At 45.1% G+C, this 16,342-nt stretch overlaps 2 protein-coding genes across 10 annotated transcripts in view; one reads left to right on the top strand and one right to left on the bottom strand.

Annotated features, from left to right (window-relative positions):
- The window catches only part of LOC107374493 (band 4.1-like protein 3), a 107,212-nt gene that overhangs the window by 76,215 nt on the left and 14,655 nt on the right, over positions 1-16,342 (top strand). For 7 of the 9 annotated variants that reach the window (XR_011521205.1, XR_011521211.1, XR_011521208.1 and 4 more), the window contains 2 exons: positions 1,569-1,751; positions 13,244-14,191. Coding sequence is in view for 2 of the 9 variants with exons in the window: in XM_070553547.1 (XP_070409648.1) it covers positions 1,569-1,751; positions 13,244-13,321; positions 14,147-14,191 (306 nt within the window). In the remaining 7 variants the exon portion in view is untranslated. The remainder of the gene's footprint in view (positions 1-1,568; positions 1,752-13,243; positions 14,192-16,342) is intronic. The other 2 variants (XM_070553547.1, XM_070553548.1) reach the window with 1 other exon arrangement.
- LOC129162496 (WAS/WASL-interacting protein family member 1) overlaps positions 1-16,342 on the bottom strand; it is a 46,439-nt gene that overhangs the window by 1,218 nt on the left and 28,879 nt on the right. The gene's annotated exons all lie outside the window — the stretch shown is intronic.

A 16,342-nucleotide genomic window follows, 5' to 3' on the forward strand; every position in this document is an offset into this window, starting at 1 on the left:
GTAACAGCACAAAAAAGTCACAGGAGTGTGGAGGAGTCAAAGACCTCACCTGACATATACAGTCATACACAAACACAGTCACACACTCCCTCCATCATGCTCACACATGCGCATACAACCCAAGACTTACAAAAATGCACGCCGGACACCCACTCATGCTTCCCATACACACCCTATTCACTCTGGTCCTGGTACTGCTGCACAAAGGGTACAACCATCTCCGGTTCCCAGAGTTCGCCCCTTTCTGCTGGGGTGCTGATGAGCAAGCTCCCCTGCCCAACGCTGAGCAAAGCAACCCCCCACCCCAGACCCCAACCAGACGGCCAGCTCCCCCACCTAGTCTCCAGCCCCTGGAAGCCAATTAATATCAGAGGTGTGCTAAGACCCCTAGTCTCCCTCCGCCTGCTCCAATACAGTGTTAGTGCATGTTGACGAGGTGTATTCCATGGCTGTGGTGAGCGGGCAGTGCAGGCATTGTCTGGCCTACGCCAGCTGATGCCACCACACACACACACTTCCCCCACAGTGCTCTGTGTCTAAGTGCACAATGAACTCTGGACCTTTTATCTGCTCATTGTAATTGGGATGATGAGGGAATAACACACACCTGGCCATGGAACAGCATAGAAGCCAATTGTCCCATTACTTTTGGTCCCTTAACAAGTGGGAGGCACATATGCAAACTGTTGTAATTCCTACACGGTTCACATGATTTGGATGTAAATACCCTCAAATAAAAGCTGATAGCCTGCAGTTTAAGCACATCTTGTTCATTTCAGTTGATATCCATTGTGATGGTGTATACAGCCAAAAATGTTAGCATTGTGTCGATGTCCCAATATTTTTGTACCTGACTGTATGTGAACGAGGTGTGCTGTAGCAGAGACATTGAATAGATGCAGGACAGGGGATCACTGAGGACCAGGGTTTAGAAACCCTGACGTAAGACAATGTGATATTTCTGTTTTTCTTTTTTAATTAATCTGCAGAAATGTCTAAAATTGTGTTTTTCTGTCAATATGGGTTCTGTGTACATTTATCAGGAAAAGATTAATTTATTTTAGCAAATGGCTGCAACATATAGAGTGAAAAAGTATAAGTGGGTCTGAATACATTCTGTACCCACTGTATCTCTACTGATAAAGGTGTTTACCAAACAAGAAAAACACATTTATTATACTTATTCAACAAATCAGACATGTGGTATGGCATGATATTTAAATTAAAAAATAAAAGATAACATTCCAACACGTAGGCAAGAAAAGTTAATAGTAATCCCATGTGATCTATTTTTAATAGTGCACTGGTTGTGCAACCGTAAGCTGCACAATTAATGGTTTCTCACTCTATGTTGACTTCAGTTTTTGGAGAGTGAGGAACCCATCCAATATGGCTGCGAGGCTCTTACGCTTCCCAGCGCCCAATGGATCATCTATGTATTCGTGTCTATGAAGACAGGGATCTGGCAGAGATCAAAAGACTATTGTTTCCTATTATTAGGAATAAACAGTTAAGATATAGTGAATGAATGAATGAATGAAGTTCTTTCTCTGGCTTATTGTCTTCAGGAGACATTGGGGAGTCCAGAGGAGGTTCAGAACCCTCAGACCACCATCAGCATTCTGCGACGCTCATTCTTAGAGAGAGAGCCAGGAGAAGACGGATTGACAGAATGGAACAAGCGTCTGGCCTCTTCACCATTCCGACGGATAGAAGACTCCCCAATGATTGAGCCTCTGGAGCTAGAACAGGTGCCCATAAGTGCCAATGTGTTGTTATTTGTGTTCCAGTGTTTGTCTCAGGTGTGGTCATGTGTCTTCAGGTCTTTCTTCGTGTCTCTACATGTGGTCAGGTGAATATAGGTGTGTACATATGCATCCAGATTCTTTCAGATATGAAAGGGGGGAAACTACTTAGGACAGTGTCCATCTGACTGCAGCATCTCTCAGCCAAGATGCTTTTGGCTGAGAATCCAAGATACCTTCAGATTTTTTCAAGTGTTTCCATATATGTGCAGATATCATATGGTGTGATTACACATTTCCTTGTATGTTCAGGCCTCTCCACTTGTGTTAGATGTCTTTGGTTGTGTTCAGGTGTTTCTACGAATGTTCAAGTGTCTCCAGGTGTTTTTCAGTGTACACAGATGGGCCCCATCCCCGCATGCTGGGATGTTTTTAGGTTTTCCCAGGTTTGTTTGTGTCTTAAGTAGCATAGGTATCTCTAGATGTGATTAGTTGTTTCCATGTGTGTTTAGGCGTCTCAGTGTGTCTCTAGTTGTATTTGAGTGCCTCTAGGTGTCTCCAGTTAGGTCCCCAAGCTGCAGAGACTGGGCCACACCAGCAAAGATTCCCATTTGGCTGTGTACAGGGCAGTGTGGGCAGGGCAAACCCACACTTATCCTATAGGCACTATACAACTGCAGGTCATTACCATTTGCAGGGTGGTTCCATTGTTTACAGTTGTGTTGAAGTGTGTCAAGGTGTTTTCAATTGTGTCCAGCACTGACATGTGGTGAGTTTCATGAATGGGGAGATGCTTGCATTTCATTTCTGACCATGATCAAAATATTTTGTTTTATCTACACTCACCTAAATGATTATTAGGGTTATTTGTGGGATGCACATCCAGGGCACGAAGCTGCCGTTCCACCACATCCCAACCTCTATCGGGTTGAGATCTGCTGACTGTGAGGGTCGTTGTAGTACAGTGAACTCATTGTCATGTTCAAGAAACCAATTAGAAATGATTGGAGCTTTATGACAAGTGCATTATCCTGCTGGAAGTAGCCATCAGAGGATGGGTACATGGTGGTCATGAAGAGATGGACATGGTCAGAAACAATGCTCAGGTAGCCTGTGGCTTTTAAACCATGCTCAATTGGCACTAAGGGTCCTAAAGTGTGCCAAGAAAACATCCCCCACACCATGATACCACCACCACCAGCCTGCACAGTGGAAACAAGGCATCATGGATCCATGTTCTCATTCTGTTCACCAACATCCATGCCACACCATAAATTGCTTAAATCACCTTTCTTTCCCATCCTGACCTTCAGTTTGGAGTTCAGGAGATAGTCTTGACCAGGACCACACCCCTAAATGCATTGAAGCAACTGCCATGTGATTGGTTGATTAGATAATTGTATTAAGATGATGTTGAACAGGTGTTCCTAATAATGCTTTAGGTGAGTCTGTCTGTCTGTCTATTTTCCACCTCTTCTTGGGTTGGGTGCTGGGGGCAGCAGCCTAAACAGAGAGGCCCATGCTTCCCTATCCACAGCCACATGCGCCAGCTCCTCTGAGGGGATCCTAAGGTTTTACCTGGCCAGATGAGAAACAGGTCCAATCTCAATACTCGCACTTCCTCCCTTGCGCCCTTCATTTGCGCATTCCCGACCAGGGGTGCGCGTGCGTAGGGTGCCCCGATTCACAAGTGTGGAAGTTGACCACGCCCCATTGCACCCTTAATCTGCACTTCATTCAAGTCCACAGCAATGCGGACCTCGGGCAAGGGTATTAACCCTCCCACTGTCCTAATGGGTGTGACCCCGCGAGGAAAGTTGACCACTAAGCAGGGTTGATGGTTTATCCCTTGGGTCCATGTGGCAGGGGTGAGGAGTGAGCACCACCTCACCACTGCCACGTGGACCTCTGTTGTTTAGTTTTGTGTTTAGGTATTTGCCGTCTTTTGTGTTTTTGTCTCTAGCTTAGTTATTGAACATTTTTGGACTTATTGGCTCCCTGCCTTTGGATCTATTTTTGTTGTTCTGGGCTTATCCAAATAAAGGATATTTTCTTATATCACCTCCTGCCTCGAGTCATCTTGGGTTCCTGCATTTTGCGTCCTACCAACACCGCAACGTGACAGAATGTACCGACCAACCAGGACCCAGCGGACCCGGATGTACACTTGATGGTGATCCGGATTCATGTTGGACTTTTATATTGGACGTGGTGAGATATTATGGCTCGGACATTATGGACACGGAACTGATAATTAATATGGTGCTCGTCCTAAGGGGAAGAGCCCTGCAATGGGCCAGCCATTACCTAGAGCAAAATCCATTAGAAGAGCTGGTTTTTTGGGACTTCGCTGAGGATCTGCGAGACGCTTGCAGCAGCCCACAAGCTCCCTCCTGTTCTATGGATTATAATCTATCAGCAAGCGCCGTTGTAAGAGCTGCCTTCTCCGCATCTTCGAAGTGCCACACCTCCACATCTTCACCTGGTCCTGACAGCACCACCACTTCCTCTCCGGTGGGCTGTAACCCGTCTTCTGTTTCTACCTGCGTCATCTCATTCTCCCCTGTGTATGTTGGTGCCATCTCAGCTTCTCTGATGGACCACACCTCCACACCCTCACCTGGTCCTGACAGTGCCACCACTTCCTCTCCGGTGGGCTGTAACTCGTCCTCTGCACCTGCTGATGTCAGCCCCGCACCTCAGAGGAGTTGTGCTCGTCGCAGACATCACCACCATCACCCGCAGTCATCTACAGCCAGAGTTGTGCCGCCTGACCAAGAGGCCCCTGCTCTGCAGCCCAAACCTGAGCTCATGAAACAGTCCGAAACTAGAGTTGTGCCGCCTATTCCAGAGGCCCCTGCTCTGCAACCCAGGACTGAGCTTAAGGTATTCTCCAAGGCTAGAGTTGTGCCGCCTACCCAAGAGGCACCTGCTCTGCTGCCCGAGCCAGATCTCCTAAAGCCGTCTGCTGTCAGAGTTGTGCCATCTATTCTAGAAGCCCCTGCTCTGCAACCCAAGACTGAACCAAATAAATCATCAGATGCCAGAGTTGTACCACCTATTCTAGAGGCCCCTGCTCTGCAGCCCAGGACTGAACCAAATAAATCATCAGACACCAGAGTTGTGCCGCCTACCCAAGAGGCCCCTGCTCTACAACCCGCATCTGAGTTTCTTCTGCCGTCTGCGCATCCTGCTTCGGCGGTAGTCCTGGAGGATGCATCGCATCCTGCTTCGGCGGTGGTCCCGGTGGACGCACCGCATCTGGCCCAGCCCGTCCAAGAGGCTCCGGTCCAGCCCGTCCAAGAGGATCCGGTCCAGCACGACCAAGAGGATCCAGTCCAGTCCGTCCAAAAGGCTCTGTTCCAGCCCTTCCACGAGGCTCCGGTCCAGCCCTTCCACGAGGCTCCGGTCCAGCCCTTCCACGAGGCTCCAGTCCAGCCCTTCCACGAGGCTCCGGTCCAGTCCTTCCACGAGGCTCCGGTCCAGTCCTTCCACGAGGCTCTGGTCTCGACATTGACACCTCCTGTCTTGAAGTTGACGCCTCCTGTCTCGAAGTCGACGCCTCCTGTCTCCAGCCCCAGCGCTGAAGTCGACGCCTCCAGCTCCAGCGCTGAAGTCGACGCCTCCAGCTCCAGCGCTGAAGTCGACGCCTCCAGCTCCAGCGCTGAAGTCGACGCCTCCAGCTCCAGCGCTGAAGTCGACGCCTCCAGCTCCAGCGCTGAAGTCGACGCCTCCAGCTCCAGCGCTGAAGTCGACGCCTCCAGCTCCAGCGCTGAAGTCGACGCCTCCAGCTCCAGCGCTGAAGTCGACGCCTCCAGCTCCAGCGCTGAAGTCGACGCCTCCAGCTCCAGCGCTGAAGTCGACGTCTCCAGCTCCAGCTCTGAAGTCGACGTCTCCCCTTCTCCAGTCGCAGAGTCGACTGCCCCTTCTCCTGTCTCAGAGTCAACTGCCCCTTCTCCTGTCTCAGAGTCAACTGCCCCTTCTCCTGTCTCAGAGTCAACTGCCCCGTCTCCTGTCTCAAGAGTCAACTGCCCCGTCTCCTGTCTGAGTTGACTGCCCCGTCTCCCCACAAGTGTTCCAGTCTCAAGTGATCCAGTCTCAAGCGTTCCAGTCTCAAGTGTTCCAGTCACAGTTTCAAGTGTTCCAGTCCCAGTCTCAAGTGTTCCAGTCTCAGTCCCCGTCTCCAGAGTTCCAGCCCCTGTCTCCAGAGACCCTTCCTAGTCCTCCTCCTCCAAAGCCACCGATCCCCAGGGTTTCCTGGTCCCACCTCCTGGTCCCCCGTCGCCGGCCCCCTAGGCTTCCCTGGTCCCCCATCGCCGGCCCCCTAGGCTTCCCTGGTCCCGCCTCTTGGTCCCCTGTCGCCGGCCTCCCGGGGTCTCCTGTTCCCTCCTCGCCCGCCCTTTTTGGGTTGTGTTTTGTTCGTTCCTTCTCTCCTTCCCTCTGGTTTTCTCATGTTCTGTGTTGTCTTGGCTTGTGCTTTGTGTTGGTTGTTCATGTTTGGGCGTCTGGTATCCGCCCCTAGTGCGGGGGGGGGGGGGGGGGGGATTACTGTCATGGTCTGCGTCGGTGTCTTCCTTCATGTGTCTCCTGATGTTTCTCCATCCCTCTCTAGATTCCCTTCTGTGTCTCATAGCGCCCTCATGTGTCTTTTGTCTGCGTCTCAGTTAAGTGTCTTATGTTGTTACCCTTTTAAATCATTCCTCCCAGGTCAGCTCCAGCCTCTTTGTCCCCAGCTCTGTGTGTGTGTGTGTGTGTGTGTGTGTGTGTGTGTGTGTGTGTGTGTGTGTGTGTGTGTGTGTGTGTATGTGTGTGTGTGAGTGTGTGTGTGTGTGTGTGCATGCGTGTCCTCCCCAACTCCGTGTGTGTGTGTGTGCGCATGCGTGTCCTCCCCAACTCCGTGTGTGTGTGTGTGTGTGTGTGTGTGTGTGTGTGTGTGTGTGTGTGTGTGCTCCTCCAGCTAGTTTGAGCCCTTCCCTCTGTCTTTAGATAATTGTTGTTTAGTTTTGTGTTTAGGTATTTGCCCTCCTCTGTTTCTGTTTTCCCAGTTAGATTATCATATTCACCTGTCTTCCCCCCAGCCCTCACTCCACACACCTGCTGCCATTTTCCCTAATTACTCCTCCCTGTGTATTTAAGCCCTGTCTTGTCTCCGTCTTGTGTCGGTCCATTGTGGTAATTCTGTCTTCTCTAGTCTCTAGCATTTTGAATCTCAGTCTTTTCTAGTTTTTTTTTTTTTTGTGTTTTTGTCTCTGCCTTAGTTATTGAACATTTTTGGACTTATTGGCTCCCTGCCTTTGGGTCTATTTTTGTTGTTCTGTGCTCATCCAAATAAAGGATATTTTCTTATATCACCTCCTGCCTCGAGTCATCTTGGGTTCCTGCATTTTGGGTCCTACCAACACCGCAACGTGACAGTGCCTTCCTTTTTTTAACCCCCATAAGTTCATTTAATGTAACCCACACATTTGCATTATCTAATTTATCTTATATGATTCTTCTATGATAATATAATTGTTTTTCATTTTTATTCAGTTTGGTTACAATATTCCTTATTTTGAGATGTTCGCGCCATGTGTCCAATTGATTTGTTTTTATTGCTTCCAAATTTAATTTGTCCCTCTGCCTCATACGTAGGGATGAGCCGGATACTCGTTTCAGACGAGTATCCGGTACGGATAAAGCATTTTTGAGGAATACGAGCATGACACGAGTAAAACTGGTAAATATCTGTAATCGTGCTGAAGGAAAATCCTCATTGGGTAACTGACTGTCTTCACGCTCTGTGATTGGCCAGTCACATAGAGCGCCCGCCCCTCCCTACACACAAAACTCTCTAGCCGGCCGGGAGCGCAGTCCGTCCGGCTCATCCACGCACACACACAGACAGTAACAGATCTTGCTGTGCTTGCTTCACTGTTGCTCACGTTTCTTCAGTTTTCCCTAGGTTTTCTTCAGCTCGCCTCTTTTTCGGTTGAATATTTAAAGTTACTTTTTTCGTAACGTACATGGTGCATTTGACAAGACAGAGCTGACGTGCTGCATCAGTCACTCACTACCTCCGCTCCGGTCGGGTTTTTAATTTTTTTTTTACTCCATCTATCTCCCTCTCTCAGACACACACACCTCAATCCACATTGTTTTGTTTAACTTTGTGTGGGGCAAAATGCCAAGAACGTTAAGAAAAAAATCTGTTTAATCAAATTAAAATAAAAAAAATATAAAGTAGTGTCTGGTTCTAGCATTTCATATTTCCTAGTTCCTACTGCATGAGTTCAGATGTATTAATCCATGCACTTAAATACCGTAAATCCTCTAATACAGGCCCGGGCCTTTATTTGACTCAAGCTCATCAAGCTCCAGGCCTTTATTGGAAGGAGGGCCAGTATTAGAGACAGGCCTCTATTTCTAATTGAGCAAAATGAACTAATGGTTCGCTGGAGTTTTTGACAATTAAAATTGCGCCCACATTTTCAAAGTTAAACACATTTATTTTAACAACGGTAGTTTCTGCTTCAGCCCTCTCCCCCCTCCCCCTGTGCAGCAGCCGCAAACTCACTGATGCGCCTGCAGCCTCTTGGAGTTCCTGCTGCTCTAAACATTAAAATAATTATTTCATTTTCTGTTCCTCACTTCTGATTACCTTCAATGGTGTCTGTTTGTTGCAACCAGCAGGTACAAAAACTAACTTGTTTTTATTTGACTATTTTTCTGTCCTGCCTGTTTATTATCTTCCTGCATCTCCTCTCAATCCTAAAGAAAAACGGCTACCTGGGTTCATATATATTCACCTCATGAGTTACCTTTGAACTGCAGTTTTAAAAGATCTACCGACCGCAAAAACAGCGGAGCGCTCGCTGTTTGGCGGCCGTATAAGTGATCAGTGCGTCGGAGGACAAGGTGATGCGCGCAGCGCCCCGCTCCACAGCAGCGAAACGCATCAGGCGCAAATAAAAGACAGAAAACATTAAAGGAAATGAACTGACATGAACGATCGCGTGTTAAATTAGTTTTTGAGGTGGCGACACCTGATTGTTACTGTGGCTGTGCTCAGGAGGCAGATCTACCGACCGCGAAAACAGCGGAGCGCTCCCTGCTTCCCGGCCGCATCAGTGATCTGTGCGTCGGAGGACAAGTTGATGTGCCCCGCTCCACAGCAGCGATACACATCAGGCGCAAATAAAAGACAGAAAACATTAAAGGAAATGAACCGACATGAACGATCGCGTGTCAGTACCTACGGTCTGGCACAGCGCGTTGCCAAAGCCCCCCCCCCCCCCCCCCCCCCCCCCCCGGCCACCCCACCCCCCCACCCCCCGAGCGCAGGAGCTTGTCACCTGCTGACAGGCTGCTGTCTTTTCCGAGGGCTGCATCTTGCCGGTCATTATCACGTGACAGCGACTAGTCGATGACAGGCATAACAAGTCACTACAGTAATCCCTCGAAATTGCGGTAGATGCGTTCCAGACCTGGCCGCGATAGGTGAAAATCCGCGAAGTAGGGACTCCCAGCATGCCCCTCGCGGGGATTCCCTTCACGTTGCACCTACGTCACAAACCGCGGCTATAAACGGAAGTCGCCTTTCCAGCTCACCACTCAGTCATCGTTTCTTCAGATTCATGATCAGAGTTTCCAACCTACCAATCAATCCAACGAACAATCATAGTAAGTTATCTTACTTACTTCTGGAAAGCCCGGCATTTCCGTGTCACTTCGTTGATGCTCGAACGCTCGGGGGTTTCCTAGATCAGCCGGCGTTTCACCGACGCTCTCACTTCCGCTTCTGTGAAACCACGCTCCCTATTGAATTATCGTATGATCACATTCTCTTTTTGTGGGTAAAACTCAAGAAAAAAATTTTTTTTACTTGGTTTTTTTAGTTTTATTACAAAAAGTGCATTTTATGATGAAATTGATGAAAAAAACAAGAATTTCTTGATATTTCGCATAGAAAAATACCGCGAATCAGTGAAAAATACCGCGAATCTGCGAATTCCCCCTGAAAAATGCTCCAAAGAAAAAATCTGCGAAGCAGCGAATCCGCGATGAACGAACCGCGAAGTAGCGAGGGATTACTGTATGGTGAAGTTGACTAGTTCATACACCCCCTACTGCTGCTCTCCAGAGTGTTCTGCAGCATAATCAGCACGTTCTCTTTGAACTTGATAGTGTAATGACCTGGCTGGGGTTGTAAGCCAGGTGCATTCTGGGTATTGTGTTATATGTGTTTCCTATCGTTCTGCTAGTTCCTATGTGCTGATTTGCGTGTTGTGTGAGTGTTATGTAAGCCACAGGGAAGGTGATGTGTATTCTGTGGAGGGGTTGAATTAGCATGGTTAACTGACACCGTGACTCTGTGTGGTAGGAGCGTGATAGAGGATCGTGTCTGTAGCGTTACTAAACATTGAAGAAAAAGCCTAATAAAGGGCTGTGTGAACCTCTACTGCCTCCTGCTGGTTGATTTGGGGACTATAACCCTGCCGCTGGGACGCTCATACTTGCTTGTCACCACATTCCACCCGGCCACAATACGAGACCGGCCATTATTTACCTCCGCTGACTCCGACACCGGCCAAAATTGGAGACCCGGCCTTTAATTGAATACCGGCCTGTATTAGAGGATTTACGGTATTAATGTTCTGATTTTATAGAAAAACCTGTTCTGAAATAGTTCCTTTACTGTTGTGATCAAAAATATTTAATCTCAATTCTGAGGCTGCTCTGTAAATAGTTTTCAAATAAACAATACACATAGCAACTTCCGATCATTCCATATATATTTCAGACTTAAAATAATATATTGATGTAAACCACGCCCACTTCCGGGTTATGCCGCGCCCACTTCCGAGTACAGCTACAGATACAGATAATTTTGTTGGTTGAACAGACACAGATACAGATAGTGGTGTACTCGCTCATCCCTACTCATACGTTCCTGAAGTTCTGTATCCAGCCATGGAGAAGCTACATTTCTTACTGCCTGTTTCCTCATCGGTGCATGTTTATTTATCACCTTTGTTAACAAATTGTCAAAGATCTCTACAGCCTTTCCTGGATCCTTCTCCTTTGTTCCATCTTTCCAATCTATGTTTCTTATTTCTTTTACAAAATCACTCTCTTTAAAGTTTTTAAACATTCTTTTATATATAAATTGTTGACCTTTTGGCACCTTAACTTTTCTTTTAATAGCAACCAAATTATGGTCACTGCAACCAACTGGAACAGAAATTGCCTCAGAACATAATTCAGCCATATTAGTAAAAATTAAATCAATACTCGTTTTAGAGCATTCACCATTATTTTTAACCTGCACTCTTGTGAAATCTTTTACAACATGTGACAAATCAAAAGTATTAGCAAATTAGAGTAATTTGTTCTTTATTGAGCAATTTCTTAATTTCCAATCTATGTTTAAGTCCCCTAATATGTAAATCTCATTTCTTCACAAACCATATCTAACATTTCACCTATTTGATGGAGATACATTCCAGCAGCATCCGGCGGTCTGTAGCAACATCCAACTAAAACAGATTTCAAATGAGGAAATTGTAACTGTAACCAGAGTGCTTCCACACCTGTAATAGTGAATTCTGTCCTTACCTTAACAGGAATAGGATTTTGAATATAACAAGCAACACCACCTCCATGTAAAATTCTATCCAATCTAAAAAGACTGTATCCATTTATGTCTAATAAAGAACTATTTATTGTCAAATCCAAATGTGTTTCTGTTATTGCCATTACCTGTAGATGATACTTTTCTTCAATACCTTGAATATCATCTATTTTATTCCTTAAACTACACACATTCAAATAAGCCAATTTAAACCCTCCTTTTTGCAACAAAATGTTATCAGCCATCGATGAATCGTTTAGAATTTCTTCTATTTATGATTTCACACTGAGCTTCCATTATAGCCTTTATCCCAACACACACACACACACACACACACACACACACACACACACACACACACACACACACACACACACACACACACACACAGTCACAAAAATCTTTAACGTTGTAATGAAAATACATTTCTGCTTCGTTCTGCCAGCTCATGACCTCATCTTTCAAACATAAATCATTATGTGGGTTCAAACAATATTAACCATAGCGAGATCTACAATAGTGCTCTCAGTCCAATTCTTGAAACGTCATCTTCACGCCTTTTAGTTCTTATTTAATTGAGATCAGTTGTCATTATTTCTTAAGTTCAGGCTCAATCACAGCTTTACAGTACATCTTAGCCTCACTTCGTTCCTGAAACTTTTTTGTCTCTCCTTTAAGAGTTAGGATCAGCGTAGCTGGAAAGACCATACCGTGTCTCACTCCTGCGCTCTTCAGTTTAGCTCTGATCTCCCAGAACCCGGCCCGTTTCTTTGCCATCTCCCTTGTCAGATCCGGAAAAATCTTTAATTTCATTCCTCGTACTTGTAAGACGTTCCTTTTTCATCATTTCTATAATCTTCCCCTTCATTGACAACTTTTGCAGGTGCACAACCATCCCTCTTCCACCCGCTTTCTTCTCTTGTCCAATCCGGTGCGCCCATTCCACTTCAGGCTCGACTCCAGCTTTCCTTGAAATAAATCATTAAATAGTTCATTCATATAAGCTGTTTGCTTGCCTTTTTCCACCTCATCTGTTAATCCAAAAACACGGGACGTTTGTCTTCTGTGTTGAGCCGTTGCTGACATCATGAAATGAAAAGGGCTTTTCTTTGTTAATAATGTAATGTAATGCCCTTTTATAGTCACCTATCTGCTGGACACCTCTTAAATGAATCATTGATTCACCTGTGGTTGAATGCCTGTTTATTAGAATTTTGTATTTTTAATTGTGGCTTTTCTCCTAAGACAATAATTGGGGTGTGCTCATTATTTATATATATATATATATAAAACTTTATTGATCCTGCGGGAAAATCCACTGGGGATTTCCATTTCCAGTGGCAGAAGCACTTCGACAAACGAGCTTCTACAAAGATCAAAGCACAGATGTTACGAAGCCATGACAAGAAAAGCAGCGTCGACAAAACAAACATGCCAAGAAGCAGCTTGGCCAACAGCAGTACAACAACATAACGGCAATACTACAACCATTTGAAATTGTATTTATTTATTTATTTTTATTTATTTATTGAGAACCTCATTAGCTCCCACCATAGTGTGATCTGTCCTGAATCCTGTTCACCTCCTACCTCATGTTACCTGTCCCTCTCCCACCTGTTGAAGAGTTGTATATTTTGATGGCATGTGGGACACACACACACACACACACACACACACACACACACACACACATATATATATATATATATATATATATATATATATATATATATATATATATATATATATATAGATGTGTGTGTGTGTGTGTGTGTGTGCGCGCGTGTGTGTGTGTGTACCAAAATGTGAAAATTTTGCACACACACATACACAAAATTAACTTTGAAAAAAGGTTCACTTCATTATCATTTTATTTCTCTTTCAGGCTTTGGAGACGGTGGAGATGGTCTCTTTTCTGACAGAATCTTGTGATAAGGATCAGCAAATAGCTGATCTGCCCAAGGTAGCAACTAGTTTTGTTGACCCATCCCCAATAAACTCCCCACCTCTTTTACCAGAAGTTGGCTTAATGCACTATGACGATGTCAAAGAGCAGCAGGTCAGTGATAATGGCATTAGCAATGCTTCAGATGTGAACAGCGCTAATAGTCCAGCATGTAGACATGATAATGATGATGATCCTAGCAGTCAGTATCATAGTGAAAGTGATGGTGAAGCAAGCGAAACCAGTGAAGATGTTTTCAGTATGTTGGCACAAGCAGAAATTGATGAAGCTGTTCATAAAGCAATCACACAGACTGATGATAGCAGCAAGGCTAATCTTTTAATTAGCTTTGAGAATCAAATGGCTGGAACAGAGGCTACAAGGTACTGCAGACCCCAGCAATACCAGGACAACAAGGCATCTCACGGCCTGCAGGATGAAAGAGGGTGGAGATTTGAGGAAAAGTCCCCTCCATTTTCCCCCCCACACACATTCAGACTCAAAACTAATCTGATTACATCACCTATCTACAAAGAAGATGACAATTATGAATCTGAAGCTCAAGAGGAGGTAATGCTACACAAAATCTACCCCAATAAGTTCTGCCCGTTGACTTCCCACTGCTTTGACCTCTTGTTTTCTGTGACCTCTGCCTTCTGTCATCTCTTCCCGGTGACCTCTGCCTAGTGACCTCTGTCTCCTGTGACCTTTGCCCAGTGATCTCTGCTATGGTGACCTCTGCTATTTGACCGCTGCCCCTATTGCCCATGATGTTTGGTCATCTGATTGTTCAAACATCTTGTTTGGAATTGATGGCATAAATTATGTTTGCTTTTGTTTCAGGAAGTCCCAGTGGTGAAGAAGACTATCAGCTGTGAAACTCCAGAGGTGAGAAAGTTAGTTTTCTTCATCAAAGACCATAGTTGGAGTTGTACACATACGTACATACCTAGCTAAATCTTTTGCTTCTCTTATGACTCCTGGGGCCTCATTCATCAAATGTCCTTACGCACATATCTGTGCGTATTTTGTGTGTAGGAACAATTCTAAGCATTGTGTGGTATTTATCATTTTGTACTTGTGCGTAGAAACATTCCTAAATGTAAGAACATCTCTGACCGTGTGTTCGCACAGCATCTACAGGCAGAATGGGGAAGCGCAATACTAGATGCGCTCTCAGACAACATATCCAAATAAAACTAACTCCACACAGAACAACTGCTTAATGATTTATCGCATAATTTTTTTTAACTTATTTCTGAGAGGAACCTCTCCTCTGTCCCAGCTGTGTTTATAATCTCTGCAACTTGTTTAGGTCTTTTGTACTTCAATAGCCAGTGTTTCGATCTTGCTGTCAATAAAGTTTTAATTTTTTCGGGGGGAAAAAATAGGGAATGTAAGACAGAGTGCTAAGGACATAACGTGACCAAATATGGTTAATTTAGGGCGTTTCTGTATGTAAATGAGGGTGAGGAGTTATCATCAGACGATTGCAAAGGAACGTGCAAAGGAGAGGCCACCGCATGTTTCATAAATCACTCTGACTGTTCATACACACATTCTAAATTTCGGTCTTAGGATGGAATATAGGACAGTTTCTACAAACGTTTGATAAATGAGGCCACTGGTTTGTTTAGAACTACATAGTGACTTCCAACATTACATATTCAACATTTTGTTTACACAAGTCCCTTATCCCTTATGTTTAGAAGAGTTTATGATTTGTGATGTTTTGCTTACCAACAGATATGATAAGTGGAGTTCCATATACTTGAAAAAGAGAGATCACATCTCTCCTGTCTTAGCATCCCTACTTTGGCTGCCTGTTAAATTCAGAATTGATTTTAAGATCCTTCTTCTCACATATAAAGCTCTTAATAACCATGCTCCATCAGTGTCAGTGTCAGTGCTTTTTCTGTGTCTGATCTGCCTAGTCAGCTTAGTCTGGATGATCTGATCGCTTTTTTTAATGAAAAATGCCTTACAGTTTTAAATTCTGTTGCTCCTCTGAAACCTGCTCACTCCAAACATAAATCTGACCCTTGGCTCAACTCTCATACTCGAAGTTTGAGAAAACTTTGTAGACAGGCTGAGCGCAAATGGAAAAAAGACCACCTCCAGATTACATATCAGATCTTGCAGGACCTCTGGTCCAAATATCAACAAGCAGTTATGCATGCCAGAAGCCACTATTTTTCTAAAATTATTTCTGCAAACCGGTCCAATCAAAAAGTTCTTTATAAAACTATTAATTCAGTTCTCGTTCCTTGTGAGTCCAACTCTTCAGTTATTGCACCAAATCTCCCCGATCAGTTTCTTGATTTCTTTTCTGATAAGGTTTCCTCTATCAGGGCTAGCTTATCACTACCTCTGTACACCCTGCTTACCTTAACCTTTAATACAGCACCCTTCATCAGCTTTCAACCGATTTCCCTATGTCTGCAATCTTTGCTTCTGTCGATGAAACCATCTGGTTCCCCAGACGACATCCTTCCTCCGCGCCTCCTGAAAGAGGTGTTCCCAACAATAGGTCATCATATCCAGCACTTTATCAATACCAGTCTTAGTTTCGGTGTTGTACCCCCTGTCTTCAAACATGCTGTGGTTCAACCGATTCTGAAGAAACCCGGCTCTGACGCCTCAGTTCTTTCAAATTATCGCCCAATTTCCAAGCTTCCGTTTCTGGCAAAAATTCTGGAGAAGTTGGTCTATGATCAGCTATCGACTCATCTAGCTGATCATAACATAATGGATATCTTTCAGTCGGGTTTTCGACCCCTGCACAGCACTGAGTCCACTCTCCTCCGTGTCTTCAATGACATTTTTATGGCTACGGATTCTGGCACTTTTGCTGTGTTATTACTTCTCGATCTGTCCGCCGCCTTTGACACCGTCGACCACCACATCCTTTTATTACGTTTAGAGGAGGTTGCTTCAATACGTGGTCCAGCCCTAACTTGGTTTAAGTCCTATTTGTCTGACAGGTCCCAACGGGTAGTGCTAAACAATAGCTCATCTCGCACTGCTCCTCTCTCGTGT

Source organism: Nothobranchius furzeri, chromosome 7 (assembly GCF_043380555.1).
Source record: "Nothobranchius furzeri strain GRZ-AD chromosome 7, NfurGRZ-RIMD1, whole genome shotgun sequence".
In the NCBI taxonomy this organism is placed as follows: domain Eukaryota; kingdom Metazoa; phylum Chordata; class Actinopteri; order Cyprinodontiformes; family Nothobranchiidae; genus Nothobranchius; species Nothobranchius furzeri.